Source organism: Carcharodon carcharias, chromosome 18 (genome assembly GCF_017639515.1).
Source record: "Carcharodon carcharias isolate sCarCar2 chromosome 18, sCarCar2.pri, whole genome shotgun sequence".
Lineage (NCBI taxonomy): Eukaryota > Metazoa > Chordata > Chondrichthyes > Lamniformes > Lamnidae > Carcharodon > Carcharodon carcharias.
The window spans coordinates 20,685,337-20,707,780 of NC_054484.1; the positions used below are offsets into that span (position 1 = coordinate 20,685,337).

The 22,444-nt window shown below is 43.0% G+C and overlaps 2 protein-coding genes across 10 annotated transcripts in view; one reads left to right on the top strand and one right to left on the bottom strand.

The window, feature by feature from the left end:
• The window catches only part of LOC121290848 (transmembrane protease serine 2-like), a 55,516-nt gene extending 51,956 nt beyond the window's left edge, over positions 1-3,560 (top strand). For all 4 annotated transcript variants that reach the window (XM_041211849.1, XM_041211850.1, XM_041211847.1 and 1 more), the window contains 2 exons: positions 363-515; positions 3,276-3,560. In XM_041211849.1, coding sequence (XP_041067783.1) covers positions 363-515; positions 3,276-3,287 — 165 coding nt within the window. In that variant the 3' untranslated portion in view covers positions 3,288-3,560. The remainder of the gene's footprint in view (positions 1-362; positions 516-3,275) is intronic.
• Positions 3,561-10,142: 6,582 nt separating this feature from the next.
• LOC121290341 (interferon-induced GTP-binding protein Mx3-like) overlaps positions 10,143-22,444 on the bottom strand; it is a 73,287-nt gene continuing 60,985 nt past the window's right edge. For all 6 annotated transcript variants that reach the window (XM_041210690.1, XM_041210689.1, XM_041210688.1 and 3 more), the window contains one exon: positions 10,143-11,889. In XM_041210690.1, the coding sequence (XP_041066624.1) occupies positions 11,662-11,889 (228 nt within the window). In that variant the 3' untranslated portion in view covers positions 10,143-11,661. The remainder of the gene's footprint in view (positions 11,890-22,444) is intronic.

Sequence of the window (22,444 nt, forward strand, 5' to 3'; positions counted from 1 at the left end):
GGTGCTAGGGATTGGAGCTTTTTTGGAATCACTCAGCATCCAGTCGTTCCATGTCAGGTATAGCCTGACGAGATGTAGAGTAAGGATCATTCTACTCAATCCCAATATTATGCTTCAGGGCCAGCCACCGGAAATTATCCTTTGTTGTAATGTCAACCATTCTATGCTTCCCATAGCTGAGGTGACAAAATAAAGGAACATTTTGTCCTTTGGCTCTGTGCTTATTATTAGGAATTGGATTGAGCTGCCTATTATAACCAGCTGATAGAGGAGACCTTTGTTCCTTCAGTTGGTGTTAAATTGTTAGTACCTAAGTTCAACTATTCTGCATTGCACAAACGCTGTTTCTTTCTATGAGGCAGGGTGACAGTGGTGGCCCGTTAGTTATAAGCCAGAAGTCAGTCTGGTGGCTAGCAGGTATCACAAGCTGGGGTTATGGATGCGCCCGACCCAGAAAACCAGGAGTGTACACTAAGGTCACAACACAGCTGGACTGGATTTATCTACAGTTCAAGGCAAGTGAAATTTATGGATGCGGGGCAAGTTTATTTTAAAATTGACTTTCATATTCCTCCTTTCTTCTCCTAGAAAGCTTGACTTAAGCTAAGACTTGGTTTCAAGGGTGCCCTGTACCTTCCTGTGTCTCACCCAAGTGGCTGTTTTGCCATGTTGAGTGTTGGCAGGCTATATGACAATGGTGGGATGGTGATAGGGTTACAGAGGGAAAATTACATCACTATTGAATTCAACCCTGTCTTAATTCAATAATGATCCATAGAGTTGCTCTGATTGGGTATGGTGAAGGCAGCACAGATTGGTAACCGAGTGTTAAAGAAAAGACAGACCTGCATTTATGGAACATGTTCACAATCCAGGTGACCTAAAGCATTTTTCACTTGCTTTTGACATGTGGTCACTGTTGTAATATAAGAAGCTCAGCAGCCAAATTGTGCACAGCAAGTTCCCACAAGCAGCAATGTGATAATGATCAGATAATCTGTTTTATTTTTGTGATTAAGGAATAGATATTGTCCATGACACCAAGGAATAACTCAACTGCTCTTCTTTCAAATAGTGCAGTTGGACCTTTCACATCCAATTAAGCAACTGATCTCAGCTTAACTGAAAGACAACACCTCTGAGCACTGTCAGTATTGCACTGGAGCATGGCTGAATTGAAGAGCAATAGTGTAAAATGAGTCGCCAACCCGTTTCACTTTCTCCCAACTGACTGCAAATGGAAATAAATATGGGGAGAGATGTAAAAGAATGAACTATCAGCGGGTCAAGGGTTTTGGAATTGAGGCCAGGATCAGATCAACCATGATCTTTGTTGAATGGTGGAGTAGACTCGAGGAGCTGCAATGGACTCCTGACTCATTATCTATCACCTAGACGACACTATTGTGCAAAGTCAAACTGACGCTCAATGAGTTTCCCAATGGGAGTCTCCCTATCTGATGCATTTTGGAAAAAGAGCAGGAGATATCAAGCAAGTCAGGCTCCATACTAGGGTCTTTGTGCCCACCCCATGGCACTCTCACACAGGCACACCTACTGTCAGAGATGAGGATACCTCTTTTGGACAGACGCGTAGTACAGGAAGTGAAAAGATCAGACCCAATGTCTTACTAAGTCTTGCCAATGCCTGACTGGATATAGTATTGGACAGATCCTCCAGATGTGCCACAAAAGAAGTTCAACAGATAATTGCCTGGGCTGACATGGAGCTGACCATGTCTGAATTTCATGCTACGCCTACCTCATGACAACCTCGGTAATAGCCTTCAGAGGCCTTGGGAACCCAGGCGCAGAGTTACGCCATCTGTTTCTAGGGCATCTTTAGCTGACATGCAACACAGGGCTGGCACAGCCGGAGACTCTACTTGTCTGACGAAGCCTTGAATCTGCTTCCCCTTGCTGTCTATGAAGGTGCCATGGAGCTGCGTATGCCAAACATGGAGTTGGGTTCAGGGCTGCTCTGATTTACCTGCACTGAGGTTCTGCTCTCTTCAATATTCCCATTCACCTCTTAGTCTTCTTTCTCTATATTCCAGGCAAAGGCTGTTAATGGCTGAGTTGGGCTTCCAGCTATTCCAATGGCTATCAGAATTTTTGTCACCCTGTTCTACACTTTAATTTTCTCTGTCCCTTTATGCTTCCCTTACATGTGTTGTTTTCTATTCTCACCTAGATTAAGTGCCCCTGCACTCATTAAAATCTACACCTGGAATTGTTCTACTAAACTAACCCCTGCATAATTCCTGGATGAGTGTAGCTCCAACAATACTCAGGCAGTTTGACCTCATGCAGGACAAAGCAACCCACTTGACTGGCACCCCACTCATCACATTAAACATTCACTACCTCCATCATGGATTGTACCATCTACAAGATGCACTGCAGCTACTCACCAAGGCTCCTCTGACAGCACCTTCCAAACCTGCAACCTCTATCACCTAGAAGGACAATGGCAGCAGATGATAGGAACACCACCAACTGCAAGTTGCCCTCCAAGCCACACACCATCCATACTTGGAACTACATCACCGTTCCTTCACTGTCGCTGGGTCAAAATCCTGGAACTCCCTCCCTAACAGCACTGTGGTTGTTCCTAAACCACATAGATTGCAGCAGTTCATGAAAGTGTCTCACCACCACCTTCTCAAGGGCAATTAGGGATGGGCAATAAATGCTGGCCTAGCCAGCGATGCCCACATTCCGTGAAAGAGTTAAAAGAAAATACTTTGACTTGAATCTGGCATTGTGTCTACCTCTGTAATCTTTCAACCCATGGATATCTCTGTGTTTGCTCAGTTCAGGCCTCTTGTACATCCCTGAATTTCTTTGCTCCATCATTGGCAGCTGTGCTATCGACTGCCTACGCTCTAAGCCCTGGAATTCCTTCTCTAAACGTCTTTGCTGCTTTACCTCTTTCTTCCTTTAAGATGCCCCTTAAAAGTTATTTCTTTGACCCAGCTTTCAATCACCTATTCTAATGTCTATGAAAGTTAGTTGGTGTCAAACTTTGTCTCATTGCACTGCAGTAAAGTGGCTTGAATCATTTTGTTACATTAAAGGGGCTATATAAATGCAAGTTATTGCAAGGTATCAGACTATCTAGGCTAACATGTCCAAAATGATGCTTTTCTCAAATGAAAGTGATTCCTTCTTAAATATTAAGAAACCTGCAACATAGGCCAACTGAAGTCGATGTCTGATGCCTTTACCTTGTTCATTTTCATTCAGTTTATAATATAATTATCTGATTTCAGGCAAACCGTTGAAACTGGGACAAGTTTGCAAGCATCTCCGTTGTTTGTGAGAATGTAGAGAAGAAAAAAGGACATATCGAGCTCTTTGATACCTCTTCCTCCCAGTGATGATGTACAATTTCCTGTGACGGCGATTTGAAAGTTCCCCTATGACCCAGCAAACCACCCATCTCCCACCACCTCTGTACCCTCCCAATTTTCTTAAGGATTTCTCTAAGAGTATACAGAAACCTCCTGTTTGTTAGGATAAGTTTGGTGACTTGCTAATACTATTTGGAGATTGTAGCTTCCTGGGCTAAATGTCCTCTTTTTTTTAAGTGATGATGTGCAGATTGCAGTGTTTGGACCCATCCACCTAGGGCCCATATTGTCCTATTAAGTACTGTGTTGAATGCCTCATGAGTAAAATTCAGCATATGTCACCTGACTGAATGAATGCTGAAGGAAATTACCCATCGAAAAGATTGCAGTGAAAAACCCTTTAGAAAGCTTAGAGAATGGAATCTGTTGTATAATTTTTCCACTGGAAAATGAGTATAATGTGGTTCCTTTACATATTTGTCATGAGTTAAGTGGTACCACTGCTCACTACACTATATTGTGTGAATTGGCAGGTAACCTAAGTCCTGCTAACTAACACCAAATATTCTTTCTACTTAGTTTTTAATTTATTTTTCAAATTTTTGCCTCAGTGTCCGGAACAAAATAATTGTCACTAAGCTATTTTTCGATCTTCAAAGAACCCTCGATTCTTATACAAGAGAACCTGTGGGCCTTATGATTATGTCTGACACCCTTTGAAGAATTTATTTTGGAGCATTTTTGTTCTCTTTGAAGATGATCCAGAAATCTGCCACATTGGCTGGTCCACTAGCCTTGGGTAACGGCTAATCCCAGCTAAAATGTGTTAGTAGGCCCAGGCTTCAGCTGTGGCTCAATGTTAGCATTGTTACAACGAGGGTGGGAGGAGTGCGCAGTTTATCTTTCCCTGCTACCCCACAGGTCACACCTTTAGTTTAAAAGTTTGATTCATCACCAAAATGGCTAATCATTTGCCTTCACCACTATTACCCAGAATAAAAGAGACTTTAACCAGGCCTCTTTCAATAAACAACAAACTTATTAGTTTATTATAAAATCAGTCTTGTTGAATAGAAAGGCAAAGCTTATCACCATGCAGGACACTAATTACTCTTTCAAGCTGCCCTAACACTCTCTCACTTGCACACATACACAAAACAAAAAAAAATAAAGAAACTCTGCCAAAGATTAAGAGTCAATGGTTCAAGGATGGAGTCCTTGAAATGGCATCCGGGTTGTATGGTGTCTCAGTGCTGCCCCGCAAAAGAGTTAATGGCCCTTACACTGCTTTTTTGGATGGATTTGAGGAACACTTGCAGGTACTCTATTCTAGCATGTAGCAACTTAGGAGCAGCTTCCATTTGCTTACAGATGTAGACAGGCTCTGGACTGTGAAAAGGCTGCTGTCTTCCTTTTACAAGCATTTTTTGTTCTTTTCTCAAAGCAAAACCAAAACCAAACCCAACTTTTAGACACACAGGCATGGTTTTTTTCAGGGCCATAATCTATCACGTGACCCCTTTTGTATACGGAATACCAGGGTCAAGAGGTTTCCAGCTTCTTTAAAACTGCTTAGCCTGCATTAACCCTTAAGGGGACAGTGTATTTTAAACACACAATCTTCCAGAACGCTCTTAATCTTTGAAGACGAGCTATTTTCTGTGATTAAAGTGTTCATGACAGCATTCTCTCCTTTAGATCAGATAGTTGAGGGTTCAAGACCCTCTCAGAAACCTGAGTGGAAAATCTGAGCTGACACTTACTGAAGGGATGCTGCACTGTGGAAGATGCAGTCTTTTTGATGAGACATCAAATTGAAGCCAAGCCCGCCCTGTCAGGTAGATATAAATGATCCCACACCAATCTTTCAAAGAACAGGAAAGTTCTGGCCAATATTTATTCCTCAATCGACTGCACAAGTCAGGACAGAGTACAGAGGGAAAAACTGTTCCCATCTGACAGAAGTGTCGAGAACCAGAGGACAACAATGAAAGGTGAATGGCGAAAGATCCAATTTCGATCTGAGGAGAAACTTTTTCATGGCGCTAGTGGTTAGGATTGGAATGCACTGCCTGAGAGTGTGATGGAAGCAGGCTCAATCATGCTGTTCAACAAAAGAATTAGATAATTATCTGAAGAAATTAACTAAAAAAAAATCTGCAAGTTACAGGGAAAGGGCAGGGATATATGAACAGCTGAGTTAATTTTGCAGACAGCCAGCATGGACATGAAGAGCCTGAATGGCCTCCTTCTGTGGTGTGACCATTTTATGATTCTAATCGATGATTCTTTGTGTATTTTAAAGCAAGGGGATTAATATTAAATTGCATAAGTAAACGGGGGGTGGTGGTGTAGTAATCCAGAGGCCCAGGCTAATGCTCCGAGGACAAGGGTTCAAATTAAGAACTTAAGAACTAGGAGCAGGAGTAGGCAATTCAGCCCCTCGAGCCTGCCCCGCTATTCAATATGATCATGGCTGATCTCATTTTGGCCTCAACTCCAATTTCCTGCCCTCTCCCCATAACCTTTCAACCTGTTACTAATTAAAAATCTGTCTATCTCCTCCTTAAATTTATTCAGCGTCCCGGCATCCACTGCACTCTGAGGTAGTGAATTCCACAGATTCACGACCCTTTGAGAAAAGTGATTCCTCCTCATCTCTGATTTAAATCTACCACCCCTTAGCCTGAAACTATGGCCTCTCATTCTAGAATGCCCCACAAGGGGAAACATCCGCTCCACATCTACTTTGTCGATCCCCTTTAGCATCTTATGTACGTCAATTAGATCTCCTCTCATCCTTCTAAACTCTAGCGAGTATAGGCCTAAACTGCTCAATCTCTCCTCATAAGACAAGTGCCGCATCTCTGGAATCAATCTAGTGAACCTCCTCTGAACTACCTCCAGTGCAACTACATCCTTCCTCAAGTAAGGGAACTAAAACTGCGCACAGTACTCCAGGTGCGGTCTTACCAATGCCTTGTACAGCTGCAACAACACTTCCCTATTTTTTATACTCAATTCATTTAGCAATAAATGCCAAAATTCCATTTGCCTTCCTTATTACCTGCTGTACCTGCATACTAGTTTTCAGCAATTCATGCACGAGGCAAGAAATTGCAGCATGGCAACTGGTGCTATTTGAATTCAATTGCTAAATCCAGAATTGAAAGCTAGTTTCAGGAATGGTGACCACAAAACTATTGTTGATTGTTGTAAAAACCTATCTGGCTCACTAATGTCCCTCTAGGGAGGGAAATCTGCCGTCCTAACCCAGTCTGGTCCACATGTGACTCCAGACCCACAGCAATGTTAACTGTTAATCCTAACTGCTCTCTGACATGGCCTAGCAAGGTACTCAGATCAAGGACAATTAAGGATGAGCAACAAATCATGGCCTTGCCAGTGATGCCCAGATCCCATGACAGAATAAAGAAAAAAACGTCTGCTCCAGGGTTTTCAATCCCCACAGGATTGTCCAGGAGTCTCTTGGAATTAAAGATTGTTATCCAGGACACTCCAGTGAGCATGGCTAGAAGAAAAATCATTGTGGCGTTAAAAAGAAACAATTTACTTCAAAGTTTTTGTTCATCAGTTATAACAATACAAGAAATGCCACTCCATGAAGGCTGTTAGACTGACCAACAAGAACCATCCAATCAGATAATGAAAAATCAGTTTTCTTTCCAATTGGTGTGAGAAGGCAGGGAATTGTGGGAATGGAAGGGTCAGGTAACCAATGGGGGAATGTGGGGGCAAGGCAGTGGGCGGGAGGAAACCATGTGATGTCACCTCCAGGATTACATGCAGCCAGAGTTGGCAACTCTAGACTGTATAGACACAATAGGAAGGCTTCCTTCTATGTTATATACATGTAATTCGATAGCTCTGCTTGCTGAGGAGGCTCTTTAATATTTAGAATCAGTTCTTTATCCTGGTATCTTCTTATTAATCTTCACGTGAGAAATGTGAAAAATAAACACAATTGCTTCCACTGGATGGATTTTGATGAAAAGATACTTTAGGAGACCGAAATCATACAATGGAGAAATCCTATTCCTCAGACCACACATCTAAAATGTCTGCAGAATGTGATAAAGGACATTTATTGAGAATCGTCAAGACTATGGGGTAAATCTGCCATACCCTTGTTAGCGGGTGAAGTGGATGAATGGATAAATGTTGAACAGGCTCTATTTAATAAGCAAGTAATCTTTTATGCCAGATTACTACCCAGGCGATTGGCAAAAAGGGAAAATTTATCCAATGTGACCAGTAATCTTTTCTTCCAAACTCAGTTTACAAAGGAAACCCATCAGAGTCATGTTTTGCAATGAGCCATGAGGGTGTCACCTAGGTCTACATGCGTAGGCAGTCGTTCTTACAAGTATATGAGCCCTAGGTTCTGGAATTCCCACCCAAAAGAGGAGGTCAGAGTGACTGCCCTTGACATCAAGGCAGCATTTGACCAAGTGCGGCATCAAGGAGCCCGAGCAAAACTGAAGTTAATGGGAATCAGGGGGAAAGCTCTCCACTGGTTGGAGTCATACCTAGCACAAAGGAAAATGGTTGTGGTTGTTGGAGGTCAATCATCTCAGCTCTAGGACATCACTGCAGGAGTTCCTCAGGGTAGTGTCCTCGGACCAACCGTCTTCAGCAGTTTCCCTCCATCATAAGATCAGAAGTTTGCCGATGATTGCACAATGTTCAGCACCACTCGCGACTCCTCAGATACTGAAGCAGTCCATGTCCAAATGAAGCAAGACCTGGACAATATCCTGGTGTGGGCCACTAAATGACAAGTAACATTTGCACCACACAAGTGCCAGGCAATGACCATCTCCAACAAGAGAGAATTTAACCATATCCCCTTGAAACTCAATGGCATTACCATTGCTAAATCCCCCATTATCGACATCCTGGGGGTTACCATTGACCAGAAACTGAACTGAATTAACCATATCAATATATCAATACTATGGCTACAAGAGCAGATCTAGGTCTGGGAATTCTGTGAAGAATAACTCACCTCCTGACTCCCCAGAGCCTGTCCACCATCTACAAGGCACAAGCCAGGACTGTGATGGAATACTCTCCGCTTACCTGGATGAGTGCGAATCCATCAACGATCAAGCTCGATGCCATACAGCACAAAGCAGCCCGCTTGATTGACACCCCATCCACCACCTTAAACATTCACTCCCTCCACCACTAATGCACAGTGGCAGCAGTGTGTATCATCCACAAGATGCACAGCAGCAACTCACCAAGGCTTCTTCGACAGCACCTTCCAAATCCACAAACTCTCCCACTGAGAAGGACAAGGACAGCAGACACATGGGAACACCACCGTCTGCAAGTTCCCCTCCAAGTCACTCACCATCCTGACTTGGAAATATATCACCGTTCCTTCACTGTCACTGGGTCAAAATCCTGGAACTCCCTTCCTAACAGCACTGTGGTTGTACCCGCACCACATGGACTGCAGTGGTTCAAGAAGGCAGCTCACCACCACCTCCTCAAGGGCAATTAGGGATGGGCAATAAATGCTGACCTAGCCAGCGAAGCCCAAATTCCATGAACGAATGGAAGAAAAACTTCTTTGTCTCTCCACCGTCCTCTCTCCTTTAAAACTCTGTCAGAAAGTTGGATCACCAGTATTAATGTCTCGCTCTTTGGCTCGGTGTCCATTTTGGGCTGATTTATGCTCCTGTGAAGGGACCTGAGATGTTTTAGACTTTGAAGGCACTGTACAAATAGACGGAAGTTGTTGTTCAAACTGGAGCAGGGCATTGAACCCCTTGAGTTTATTTTGCCATTCTATTAGATCACATTTGATCTGTACCTGAAGTCCTTTTATCCGCCTTTCAGATCAACAATGCCTGTACCTGACAAAAATCTGTTGATCTTTAGTCTTCAAAATGTTGTGCCCGCCCACCTCACACAAACATCAGCATCTTCCGCCTTTTGGGAGGAGACAGTTTGAGATATCCACAACCCGTTGTGTGAAAAAGGTGTTTCTTCATTTCACTCCTAATTGGCCAAACTATAATATTATGGTGATGCTCCTGTGTTGTGGATTCCTCCATCAGAGGAAATAACCCTCCTGGCCTAGGATTTTGATCACATCTGAAGACCTCCAATATGGCAGAAAGTATGCACAGGCTCATTCAGTGCCTGAACTGTGTCGTCTGCTATATTGGATGCTTAGGTGCTTATTTTGCACCTAAGAAACTTCCAGGCCTCTCTGTTATCCTAACGAATCCCTTAGTTCAGGGATTCCTAAAACGTGGGTCGCAACACCCAATGGGGTCACGAGATGAGACTCTGGGGTCATGAGCTCATGTCGTGGAGCTCTGACTGAACGTTAACAGCTATGAGACCACTTGAGTTTGTTTTTAAAGGTGGGGGCAGCCTTAGTGACTGATCTTTAAGGTTTGATCCCTGCCCCAAAAAAGCCACTGTAAGGGTAGGTTTGTAAAAATCCCTGAAGTTTAATTTAAACACTTTGCCCTCCCCATCATTTTATTTTGCCTCTTTAGGTTCCGGTAACATTCCAGTAAACTTGCACTGAACCCCCTTCCAAAACTAATGCAGTTTTCCTGAAATTTGGTACCCAAGACTGAACACAGTATACAGGTGGGGTCTGACCTAAGCAACGTACACCAAACATCTCTTCCTTACTTAAGAAGTCCAGTCCCATTAAGTTCAAGCCCAAAACTGCATTGGTCAGAATGAGGACCCAGAGCATAGGATAAAACATATAAAAATAATGAAGTTAAATAGTGGTTTGCAATCTTAGGTTTTACTTTGTAAGTTTTAAAGGGGAAGGGATGACAAAGTTAGGTAAAGAGCATTGAGATCCTGAGAAAGAATAAAAAGAATAGAGATGGTGAGATAAGTTTAACCATTCTTTTCAAATAGCACAGTGCAGGATTTCTTTGACACTTTACAATTATTTATAAATATTGTATCCAATACAAGTCACACTTTGCAAATTACAGTCTTTAAGTGAACAAAGAAAGAGGGACAGCTACTTAATGCCGGGTTCTCTTGACCCCGGGGAGGAGCCAACCGTTTACTAACAGCTTATCTTGAGATATTGCTGAAAAAGGAGACATACTGTCAAAGCTTTTCACCTTGCACTCATCAGGACAGATGCAAGAGTGCCAAATTTCAAATGCTGCATGAGAAAAGGTGCTGATTCTTTGACAAGGCGACTCTGATTGGTCAAAGCATTGCCATAGAGAATGCACCAGGAACTATTGTCGTCCATGCTTTTGTTTAATTCAGAAAAGGTACAATGCCTGGACATGTTTCTTTTACCTACAGAGGACAGGTCCCTGCGTATAAATAGAACTGGTCATCTTATAAGGATTCAGTTAAGTCTTAGAAAGGGAATAATACATTTTGTGTTACATTGACTAACATCCTATCATGGCTTATCCATGCGCCTAATTTGAAATGCACTTTGGGAAATGCAGCAGCATAGATAAATATAAATCTATGGGAAACAGTAATCTCCCTTTCCCCCTACTATCAAGTACTTTTGTGAAATCATTGATGGGATTTTCTGCACCTGCCTGCTGCTGCGATCTTCTGGTCCCGCTGCAAATCAATGGACTTCTGACTGGGGCACCGCCTCACCCACGGCGGGTCCCACCCACAAGGGGGACAGAAAATCCCGGCCTATGACTGATGATTATTAGACTTCATTTCTACCTACTTCAAGCTAAATATTTATTGGTTCTCACATTCTGAATTGTAACAGCTTGTGACCCATTATACAGAATGTAGAACATGTTGCATTGTAATCTGAAGGTCATAGATTCTACATAAGATGTCTCAAAGGTAAGTTAAAGGGCTTTTGATAATCTAATTCTCTTTCCTAAGAGGGTAGCTGAGTCATGTGGACAAGATAATCTCACGGTTGAATCCACAGACTGTTCTAGGTTACCTGATTTCACTCAGGATGACACTCAGAGCTCCCACACGTTTGGGGAGAGTAAATTCATCAGGGTTGATTCACCTTATGTCTCCTCTGTGACTCCTGGTGAAAAATGATGCATATGGACCTTGAGTGAGGAAGATACTGATATTTTTCCACCTCAGTTGAATATTTTGCTAAGCCTCACTGCCAAAGCTCAGACACCAATGACCTCTTGTACCAGAGAGTGACCAGCGACCGGGGAACTATACAAGCTTAACAATTACAGGACTGGAGAAGAAGAAGGAGAAAAAATAAGCAAGCACAAAGAACAACACATCAAGTTAAACTGTTTGTTAATCTGCATTCAGTGAGCACTTAAGCATATTCAAACAATATCTTCTGGGCCTTTTTCAGCCGTACCATTCTGTTTTGAAGGGTTTCTCTCTTCATCTTTGTGTCTTGATCCTCAAACAGATATTCATCAATGAGATCTCTGTCTTGCAGGAGCTTGAGCATCTCTGCCTGTAGTTTATCAGCAAACTCATTTAAAATATGGTAGCATATTACCAGGGGAATCTGGTCAGCCAGTCGACCAGAAGCAATCTGGAATTGAAGACCAAAAATAAGGATTGAGAATTATGCATTAGCTCTGCTCCCTTTGCTTTTCATGAATTAACCCAATTAATCGAAGAATCATGGCAAATGCTGAGGTCATGTGGCCTAGTGATGGTGTTCCTAGACTAGCAATCCAGAGGCCTGGTCTAATGATGTGGAGATATGAGTTCAAATCTCAACATGGTAGTTGGGGTATTTAAATTCAATTAATTAATTAATTAAACCTGGAATTAAAAACTAGCATTAGTAATATTGTGATGGAATACTCCCACTTGCAGCTCCCACAACACTCAAGAAGCTTGACACCATCCAGGACAAAGCAGCCCGCTTGATTGGCACCCCTTCCACTAACATTCACTCCCTCCACCACCAACAGTAGCAGCAGTGCGTGCCTTCTACAAGATGCACTGCAGGAATTCGCCAAGGCTTCTTTGACAGCCCCTTCCAAACCCATGACCATTACCATCTGGAAGGACAAGGGCAGCAAATAGATGGGAACACCACCACCTGCAAGTTCCCCTCCAAGTCACTCACCATCCTGACTTGGAAATATATTGCTGTTCATTCACTGTCGCTGGGTCAAAACCCTGGAACTCCCTTCCTAACAGCACTGTGGGTGTACCTATACCATGTACACTGCAACAGTTCCAGAAGGCAGCTCACCACCACCTTCCCAAGGGCAACTAGGAATGGGCAATAAATGCTGGCCTAGCCAGCGTAGCCCCCTTCCTGTGAATGAATATATAAAAAAAAAATGACCATAAAACTATTTGAAAACCCATCTGGCTCAGGAAGGAAATTTGATGTCCTTAGCCATTGATGTGACCAGACCCATTGTGATGTAAGAACAGAAAATGTTGGGAAAACGCAGCAGGTCTGGCAGCTTCTGTAGAGAGAGAAACAGAGTAAAGACATGTGGTAATTATGGTTTTATTTAGTGTTTAAGAACAATGCTTGTTAAGGATGATCACATGATCTTTAGTACCCAATAGGAGAGTAGCATGGGCTACGTCAGTAGTTAGTTGCTAGTAGTGTAGAGATAGAGTTTGAGTTGGAAGCACACATCTAGTTGCTGCTGAGTACCTTTGTAAATAAACTGAGACTTTCCACCTAAGCATTGCCTGTTGATCAACTGCACCAATAGTACCAACTCGGCCACCACTCATAACAACTGGCAACGAGAAGAAAACAAGTTTAACGGAAGAAATCAAGTGAAACTAAATCGGCACAGTACCTCGTCCAGTAATTGTAAGTAGAAGTTCCCTTCGAATCAGAGAGGTTATTCCCTTTCAAGATGCCGCAGTTCGGAAGAATTGATCCTTTCGATCCAGCCACGGATGATTGTCTCATTACACTGAATGCCTCACGTTCTTTTTCCAAGCGAACAAGATTACGGGGGAGGAGAAGAGGAAGTGATCTTCTGAAGTACATGCGGGAATAAAACTGATGGCTTGATTCAAAGTTTGATGGCACCCAGTGCCCCAGATTCGAAAAATTTTGATGAATAGGTGGACCTTCTGAAGGGTCATTACCCAACCAAAGCCCTCAGTAACAATGCAAAGGTTGAAGTTTAACTCGAGAAATAGACCCCCGGGGGAGACAGTTGCACGCTATGTGGCAAGTTTGAAGCAGTTAATGAAACGTTGTGAGAGCAATGGTGGAGGGTGCGAGAGGAGGACACGGAGAGCAGGCCTGCATGAGATGGGCAGCGGCGGCAGGAGGTAAAAACCGGCAGAGAGCCCCTTCGACCTGTTTCTACCCATCAGAGTTGCAGTGCAGTGTCAAAGGAAAACAGGTAGGTGATTGGTGGGTATCTCTTCCGTGCCTCTTTTGATTGGCCAGGTGGTTTAAATCAGGAGACGTTATTACAGATGAAGCGTACAGTTAAGAAATTCACTTGTTAAATATCTAACATCCAAATTAATGAATTAAGTAGAATAGAGATGGCTGGGCAGGCGATGTGGTTTCAGCTGTAGTATGTTGGAGCTGGTGGACACCGGTGCGATCCACAATGACCACATCTGCAGCAAGTGTTGGCTGCTCGAGGAACTTTGGCTCAGAGTTGATGAGCTGGAGTCTGAGCCACAGATACTGGGACACTTCAGGGAGGGGAAGAGTTACCTGGATACTGTGTTTCAGGAGGCAGTCACACCCCTTGGATTAATTACATCAAATTTGGACCGTGGTCAGGGACAGGAGGGTGTGACTGCGACTGAGGCAGGTATGGGGATTCAGAATTTAACTTTGGAGGAGCCTCAGCCAGTGCCCTTGTCCAATAGGTACAAGGTTCTCGCTCCCGAAGCGGACGAGGACACAGGCTGCACGGAGAAAGAGCGAACTGACCACAGCACCGTGGTACAGAGCACTATTCAAGTGGGGGGAGTAAAGAAAAACGTAGCAGGAATAGGGGATAGCATAGTTAGGTGAATAAATACTGTTCTCTGCAGCAAAGACAGAGAGTCCCAAAGGCTGAGTTGCCTACTTGGTGCCAAGGTTAAGGATATCTCTTCTGGGCTGGAGAGGAACTTGGAGTGGGAGGGAAAGCATCCAGTTGTCGTGGTCCATGTAGGTACTAACAACATTGGTAGGACTAGGAAAGAGGTTCTGCTGAGGGACTACGAGCAGCTCAGGACTAAATTAAAAAGCAGAACAACAAAAGGTAATAATCTCCGGATTACTACCTGAGCCACGTGCAAATTGGCGTAGGGTAAATAAGATTAGAGAGGTAAGTGCATGGCTCAAAGATTAGCGTGCGAGAAGTGGGTTCCGATTCATGGGGCACTGTCACCAGTACTGCGGAAGGAGAGAGCTGTTCCATTGGGACGGGCTTCATTTGAACCATGCTGGGACCAGTGTCCTGGCGAATTGTATAACTAGGATTATAGATAGGACTTTGAACTAATTAGTGGGTGGGGGGTGGGGGGGGGGCGGTTGTGGGAGAGTTCAATTGAAGGGAAGTTTAAAAACTCAAAAATAAATGAGGAGCGGAGGTGCAGGGTAGTAAAGAGGTGAAAGATAATCAAAGTGCGACAGGAAGGGGCAGAAAATATAAGCAGTATAGCTCAGCAGAAATTAGAACCAGAATGAATAATAATGGTAAAAAGTCAAAGTTCAAGGCTCATTATCAGAATGCACCAAGCATTTGTAACAAGATAGATGAGCTGATGGCACAAATAAAAATAAATGAATATGACTTGATAGCCATTACAGAGACACGGTTGCAGGGTGACCAAGACTGGGAGCTCAATATTCAAGGGTATTCAACATTCCAGAAAAATATGCAAAAAGGAAAGGGAGATGGGGTAGCTTTGTTAATAAAGAAAGGTATCAGTGTGATGGTGAGTAGTTATATAGGTGCAATAGATGGTGATGTGGAATCAGTTGGGGTGGAAATAAGGAATAGCAAGGGGAAGAAGTCACAGTTGGGAGTTGTCTACATGCCCCTGAAGAGTTGCCTCACTGTAGGACAAAGTATAAATTGGGAAATAACGGAGGCGTGCAAGAAGGATACTACAATTGTCATGGGTGATTTTAATCTGCGTATTGACCGGACAAATTAGATTGGCAGGGGTAACATGGAAGATGAATTTGTAGAGTGCATCAGGGATTGTTTCTTAGAGCAATACATTACAGAACCTACCTGGGAACAGGCTAGTTAAGATTGAATAATGTGTAATGAGGTAGGATTAATAAGAGATTTCATAGATAAGGGTCCTCTAGGGGGTAGCGATCACAACATGGTAGGATTTCAAATTCAGTTTGAAAGCGAGCAACTTGCATCTCAAACCAGTGTCCTCAACTTAAATAAGGGCAATTACAGAGGTATGAAGAAAGAGTTGTCCAGAGAGGGCTGGGAAAATAGACTAAGGGAAGGTCAGTGGCAGATACTTAAGCAGATATTTCATAAAGCCCAGCAAACATTTATCCCAGTCAAAAAGAAGGACTCGATGAGAAGGATGAACCACCCGTGGTTAGCGAAGGTCATTAAAGAGAGTATCCAATCAAAAACTAAGGTATACAAAGAGGCGAAATCTGGTGGTAGACCAGAGGATTGAGAATTTTTAGGAACCAGCAGCAGATCACTAAAAAGCTAATAAAGAGGGAGAAAATTGATTATGAAAGTAAATTGGCAAGAAATATAAAAACAAACAGCAAGAGCTTCTACGGGTATATAAAATGAAGGAGTGGCTAAAGTGAGCGTGGGACCCTTGGAGGATGCGACTGGAAAATTGATAACAGGGAACAGGGAAATGGCAGATAATTTAAACCAATATTTTGCATTGGTCTTTATGGTGGAGGACACTTTAAACATCCCAAAGATATCAGATAAGCAAGGAGCTAATGGGAGGAAAGTTCTTGTAACAGTCTCTATCAAGAGGGACAAAGTATTTGAGAAACTAATGGGATTAAAGGCAGACAAGTCGCCAGGACCTGATGGCCTGCATCCAAGGATTTTAAAGGAAGTGGCTACGAAGATGGCGGAAACATTGGTTGACATATTCCAGAACTCACAGGATTCCGGGAGGGTCTCAGCAGATTGGAAAACCGCTAATGTGATACCCCTGTTTAAGGGAGGGAGACAAAAAGCAGGAAACTATAGGCCAGTCAGCCTAACATCTGTCGTTGGGAAAATGCTAGAGTCCATTATTAAGGAAGAAATAGCAGGACATTAGAAAAGCTTAATGCAATCAAACAGAGTCAACATGGTTTTGTGAAAAGGAAATCATGTTTGACAAATTTGCTGGAGTTCTTTGTGGATGCAACAAGCAGAGTTGACACAGGGGAACTGATAGATGTAGTGTATTTGGATTTCTTGAAGGCATTCAATAAGGTGCCACGTAAAAGGTTATTGCACAAGATAGGAGCCCACGGTTTTGGGGAGGATTGGTTAACACACAGAAGACAGAGAGTCAGGATTAATGGGTCTTTTTCAGATTGGAAAGACATAACTAGTAGAGTGTCACAAGGATCAGTCATAGAGCCTCAATTATTTACTATCTATATTAATGACTTGGAGGAGGGGACGGAGTGTAATGTATCCAAATTTTCTGATGATATAAAAATAGGTGGGAGGGCATGTTGTGATGAGGACATAAGGAATCTGCAAGGGGATATAGACAGGTTGAGTGAGTGGGCAAAAACTTGGCAGATGGAGTTTAATGTGGGAAAGTGTGAGGTCATGCACTTTGGTAGGAAGAATCAAAAGGCAAGCTATTATTTAAATGGAGAGAGACTCAAAGAAAGTGCAGCACAGAGGGATCTGGGTGTTCTTGTGCATGAAACACAAAAAGTTAGCATCCAGGTGCAGCAAGTAATTAAGTAGGCAAGTGGAATTTGATGGAATAGATATTGCTAGGGGGTTGGAGTTTAAAAATAGGGAAGTCTTGTTACAACTGTACAGGGTGTTGGTGAGGCCGCACCTAGAGTACTGTGTACAGTTTTGGTCTCCGTATTTGAGAAAGGATATACTGGCTTCAAAAGAGATTCACTATGCTAATTCCTGGGATGAAGGGGTTGATTTACCAAGAATGGCTAAACCGGTTAGGCCTTTATTCATTAGAATTTAGAAGAATGAGGGGTGATCTTATTGAAACATACAAGATTCTGTTTGACAGGGGTTTGACAAGGCAGATGTTGAGAAGATGTTTCCACTGGTGGGGGAATCTCGAACTAGGGGACATAGTTACAGAATAAGGGGACACTCATTTAAAACTGAGATGTGAAGGAATTTCTTCTCTCATAGAGTAGTGAATGTCTGGAATTCTCTACTCCAGAGAGTTTTGGAAGCTAAATCACTGAAATTATTTAAAGAGCAGATGGATAGATTTTTGAATTATCGGGGAGTTAAGGGCTATGAGGAACTGGCACTAAAGAGGAGTTGAGGCCTAGGGCAGATCAGCCATGATCTTATTGAATGGCGGGGCAGGCTTGAGGGGCCGGATGGTCTACTCCCGCACCTACTTCTTACATTCTTATGCTCTTATGAGTTTGGTACATCTCTAAGCGGCATGCTCAGAGATCGTTTAGCATGCAGTATGAATGAGGACACGATTCAGAAGAGAATATTGTCCAAAGTGAATTTGGATTCCAGGAAGGCGCTTGAGATAGCACTGCCCATGGAAAGTGCAGTAAGAGTTTCAAAAGCCATACAGGGTGCGCAAAATAGTGTCGTCCTCTACGTCGGGTGGGAAGCCCCAGCCAAAAAGGGCGCGGAAACGCAAGACTCTGCTGGGAAGCAGGAAAGAGCGCCCGCTAGCTGAGAAATTAGGAAAAATAACTTAGCAGTGAAAACGAAGAATAATTTCAATAGAGGTGGAAACAAGCAGTCTTTTAACAATTGGCAGTTTAAAAAAAATTGAATGTTATTATTGTCACAGAAATGGACATATAATGAGACAGTGCAAGGAAAGATTCAAGCAGGCTTTTAAACAAAAGAAAAAAACCCAGTGAGATCTACAATGTAGAGGAGCCTGAAACAACAAGTTCAGATATTTACTCGTTGTTTAATCTGAAAGTTGGAAAGACAGAACCAATATTTGTAACAGTGAAAGTAAATGGCAAACCTGTTAGAACGGGAGTGGACACAGGAGTTTCCACTGCAATAATTAGTGAAAAATTATTCAGATATCTGAATAATGGGGAACATCAATTAAATCTAGAAGAAACAACTGCCTAATTAAAAACATCCAAGTCAAAGGCATAGCTAGAGTAACTGCCCTTTATGGAAGCCAATTGGTAAAGCTACCCTTGATGGTGGAAGCAGACGAGAGGCCAAGCCTCCTGGGGTGAAACTGGCTAAAGAAGATTAAGTTAGAACGGGCTGAAATTTTCCAGTCGAGAGCAAGTGGGTTACCAGAGCTACTTCGAAGTACGCTACAGTCTTTCAGAGCGAACTTGGGACCATCCAGGGGCTGCAGGCAAAAATTCTTGTGGATCCAGAGGCAACACCCTGATTCACGAAGGTGAGACCAGCACCTTACACACTGCGAGAAAAAGTCAACACCGAACTGGACAGGCTGGACAATCTGGGCATTAAACAACTTGTGCAGTTCTCAGAATGGTCAGTGCCCATAGTCCTGGTCTTTAAACCTGACCAAAGTGTCCGAATTTGTGGAGACTACAAATTGATGGTTAATAAAGTAGCTAAGTTAGACAGACACCCCATACCAAAAATTGAAGACCTGGATGCCAAGCTGGCAGGTGGAACCACCTACATAAAGCTTGATATGAGTCATGTTTAACAAAAACTAGAGTCAAATAATGCCTCCCAGGGATTTGTCACAATTAACACCCACAAAGGGTTGTACCAATGTACTCAATTATCTGGCAGCGTTTCCTCAGCTTGCGCCATCTTCCAGAGAACAATGGAAAGTTTACTGCAGGGACTGCTCCAGGGTGTGGTCTATTTAGACGATGTTTTGGTGACAGAGATTCAATGAAAAAGAGCAGTTGGCAAACTTAGAAGTCTTAAAATGTTTCTTGCAAACTGGAGTGCGTTTAAAAAAAGAAATGTACATGTTCCAAGCGAGGGAGGTAATCTATTTCGGTCAGTGGGTAGATTCACAGGCCTCCACCCAGTTGAGGATAAAGTGAGAGCTATAAGAGAGGCACCTGTGCCAAAGAACACCTCAGAACTCAAATCATCAACTATTATGGGCGATTCTTACCCAATTTGTCTACTCTGCTGGCTCTGCTGCATTCTCTACTCAAAAAGAACCAACATTGGTCTTCGGAGGCGCCCCAGAAAGAAGCTTTCATAAAGGTGAAACAGTTGTTCCACTTGTCCATCCTATTAGTCCATTATGACCAGACGCAAGAATTGGTTTTGATATATAACGCATCTCCTTATAAGGTGGGAGCAGTGCTCTCCCATCGGGTGGACAATGGCACAGAACAGCCAATAGGTTACATATCAAGAACGCTCACCACAGCGGAAAAGGGATACTCGCAGATAGAAAAAGAAGACCTGCCAATTATTTTTGGTGTCAAGAAATTTCACTAGTGTGTACACAGCCGCCATTTTACAATCGTTTCAGATCACAAACCATTGCTAGGATTGTTCAGTGAGGGCAAGGCTATACCACCCATAGCCTTGGCAAGAATACAATGATGGGCTTTAATCCTGGCAGAATACGAGTACACTTTCATATGTAGGCCTGGCAATCAAATAGCAAACGCCAATGCACTTTGTCATTTGCCTTTACAAGAAAATGATGAGGATATCCCAGTTCCACAGGAATTTGCTTTACTGCTAAATTTCTTAGACAAGTTGGGACTCAGTCCTATCTCAAGCACGAGAACAAGTGCTTCATGGTTGGTCACAAGAGCCCATATCTGATGAAATAAAACCATATTTTAACAAAACACATGAAATAACCAGCCACGATGACATCTTATTATGGGAAGCGTGAATGATAGTACCACGAAAAGGAAGGGAGTCACTTTTAACTGAACTACACTGTGCCCATCTAGGAATTTCCCCAATGAAGACCATGCAGCTATATATGGTGGCCTGGGATGGTGAAATAGAGAGTTTAGTGAAGAATTGTGTGCAATGTCAGCAACTGCAAAAGTTACCTTCAACAGCTTCATTACACCCTTGGGAGTGGCCAGGAAGACCCTGGTTACACATTGACCATGTGAGACTTTTCATGGGAACAGTGTTTTTGCTTATTGTTGATGCCCAATCAAAATGGATGGACATATGTGAGGTGAAGTCACCAATGTCTTCTGCTTTAATTGAGAGGCCATGTCAAAGTTTTGCCTTTCACAGACTACCAGGAGTAGACGTTTCTGATAACAGCGTGGCATTTACGAGTGCTGAGTTTTAACAGTTTATCAGCCTCAACGGTATCACCCATGTAAAAATGTCACCATACCATCCTTCCTCAAATGGATTGGCTGAAAGGGTGGTTCAAACATTCAAGGCAGGCATGAAGAAGCTAACTGGAGATTCCTTAGCAACCAAGCTAGCATGCTTTCTTTTCCATTATAGGATCACCCCTCACACAACAACAGGTGTCACAGCTGCGGAGTTATTGTTGAAACGCCATCTCAGGACGAGATTGAGCTTAATAATGCCGAATTTAGAGGAGAAAGTGGAAAGGAGTCAGGGAAGCCAGAAAACCAGACACAACTGGCAGAGTCGCAAGAGGAAATTTACCGTGGGAGAGCCGGTACACTTGAAAAACTGGGGAAGGACCAAAGTGGTTACTGGCTGAAATAAGTGCAGTGACTGGTCCTCTATCTTACCACATGGAAGCAGAAGGCCAAGTCATACGGAGACACGTGGATCATGTAAGGAAGAGAGAAACAAATCACCAAGAATTGATTCCCCCAGTGTTTATGACTGGGTCAGCATCTCCTGTTGTGGATACTCAACTCAGCACCGACACGACTAATGTTCCTGTAAGAGTTGAGGATACAGAACGGCAGGTGTCCACCAAAGCACCTGATGTTCAGGCAACTCTGGAAAAGGAGGTTTCTGACAAAAGAATCTGAAGTTGTTCAGCTGAGGCATTCTATGTGCACAAGGAAACCCCCAGAAAGACTGAACTTATAAATTTCTCACCCAGTGTAAATATTTTGTTGTCTTGAGAAATTTGTACTTGTAAATATAAAATGTATATCTGAGTAAAGGGGGAAGGATGTGGTAATTATGGTTTAGATAGTGTGTAATATACCTTTATGAATAATGCTTGTTAAGGAAGATCACATGATCTTTAGCACCCAATGGGAGAGTAGCGCGGGCTACCTCAGTAGTTAGCAGGTAGTAGTTAGTAGTGCAGAGATAGAGTTTGAGTTGGAAGCACACATGTGGTTGCTGCTGAATACCTTCGTAAATAAACTAGAAATTTCCTCCTAAGAAGTGTCTGCTGATCAACTCCATCAATACTACCAACTCGGCCACCACTCACAACAAAATGTTAACTCTGTTTCTCTCTCCACCGATGCTGCCAGACTTACTGAATTTTCCCAGTATTTTCTGATTTTATTTCAGATTTCCAGCATCAACAGTATTTTGCTTTCATCCCATTGTGATGTGGTGACTCTTAATGCCTCTGAAATGGTCCAGCAAACCAGCTAGCTCTGTTCAGAGAAGGAGGTTCACTACCATCTTCTGAAGGCAAATAAGGGATGAATAATAAATGCTGGCCTTGCCAGTGATGCCTGAGCAAATTATACAGCAGTGAAGGAGGCCATTCAGCCCATCATGCCTGTGCTGGCTCTTTGTTAGAGTTTTCTATTTAATTTCCAGTCCCATGTTCTTTCATCATATCCCTGTAACTTTTTTGCCTTCAAGTAGCCAATTCTTTTGAATGTTACTATTGAATCTGCTTCCAGCACTCTTTCAGGTGATTGTTTGTAGATCACCACAGCTTACAGTGTAAAACAATGGGCTGAACTTCTGTGGAGTGGTTATCAGAGTCGGATTGCCACTCCATTCCCTACCTCGAAATCCAGGTAACCTTTTCTTGCCTGATCTTCCGACTCAGGCCAAGCAAGAACTGTGGAGGGCCGTGCTCCTGAGGCCTTCAGTTGA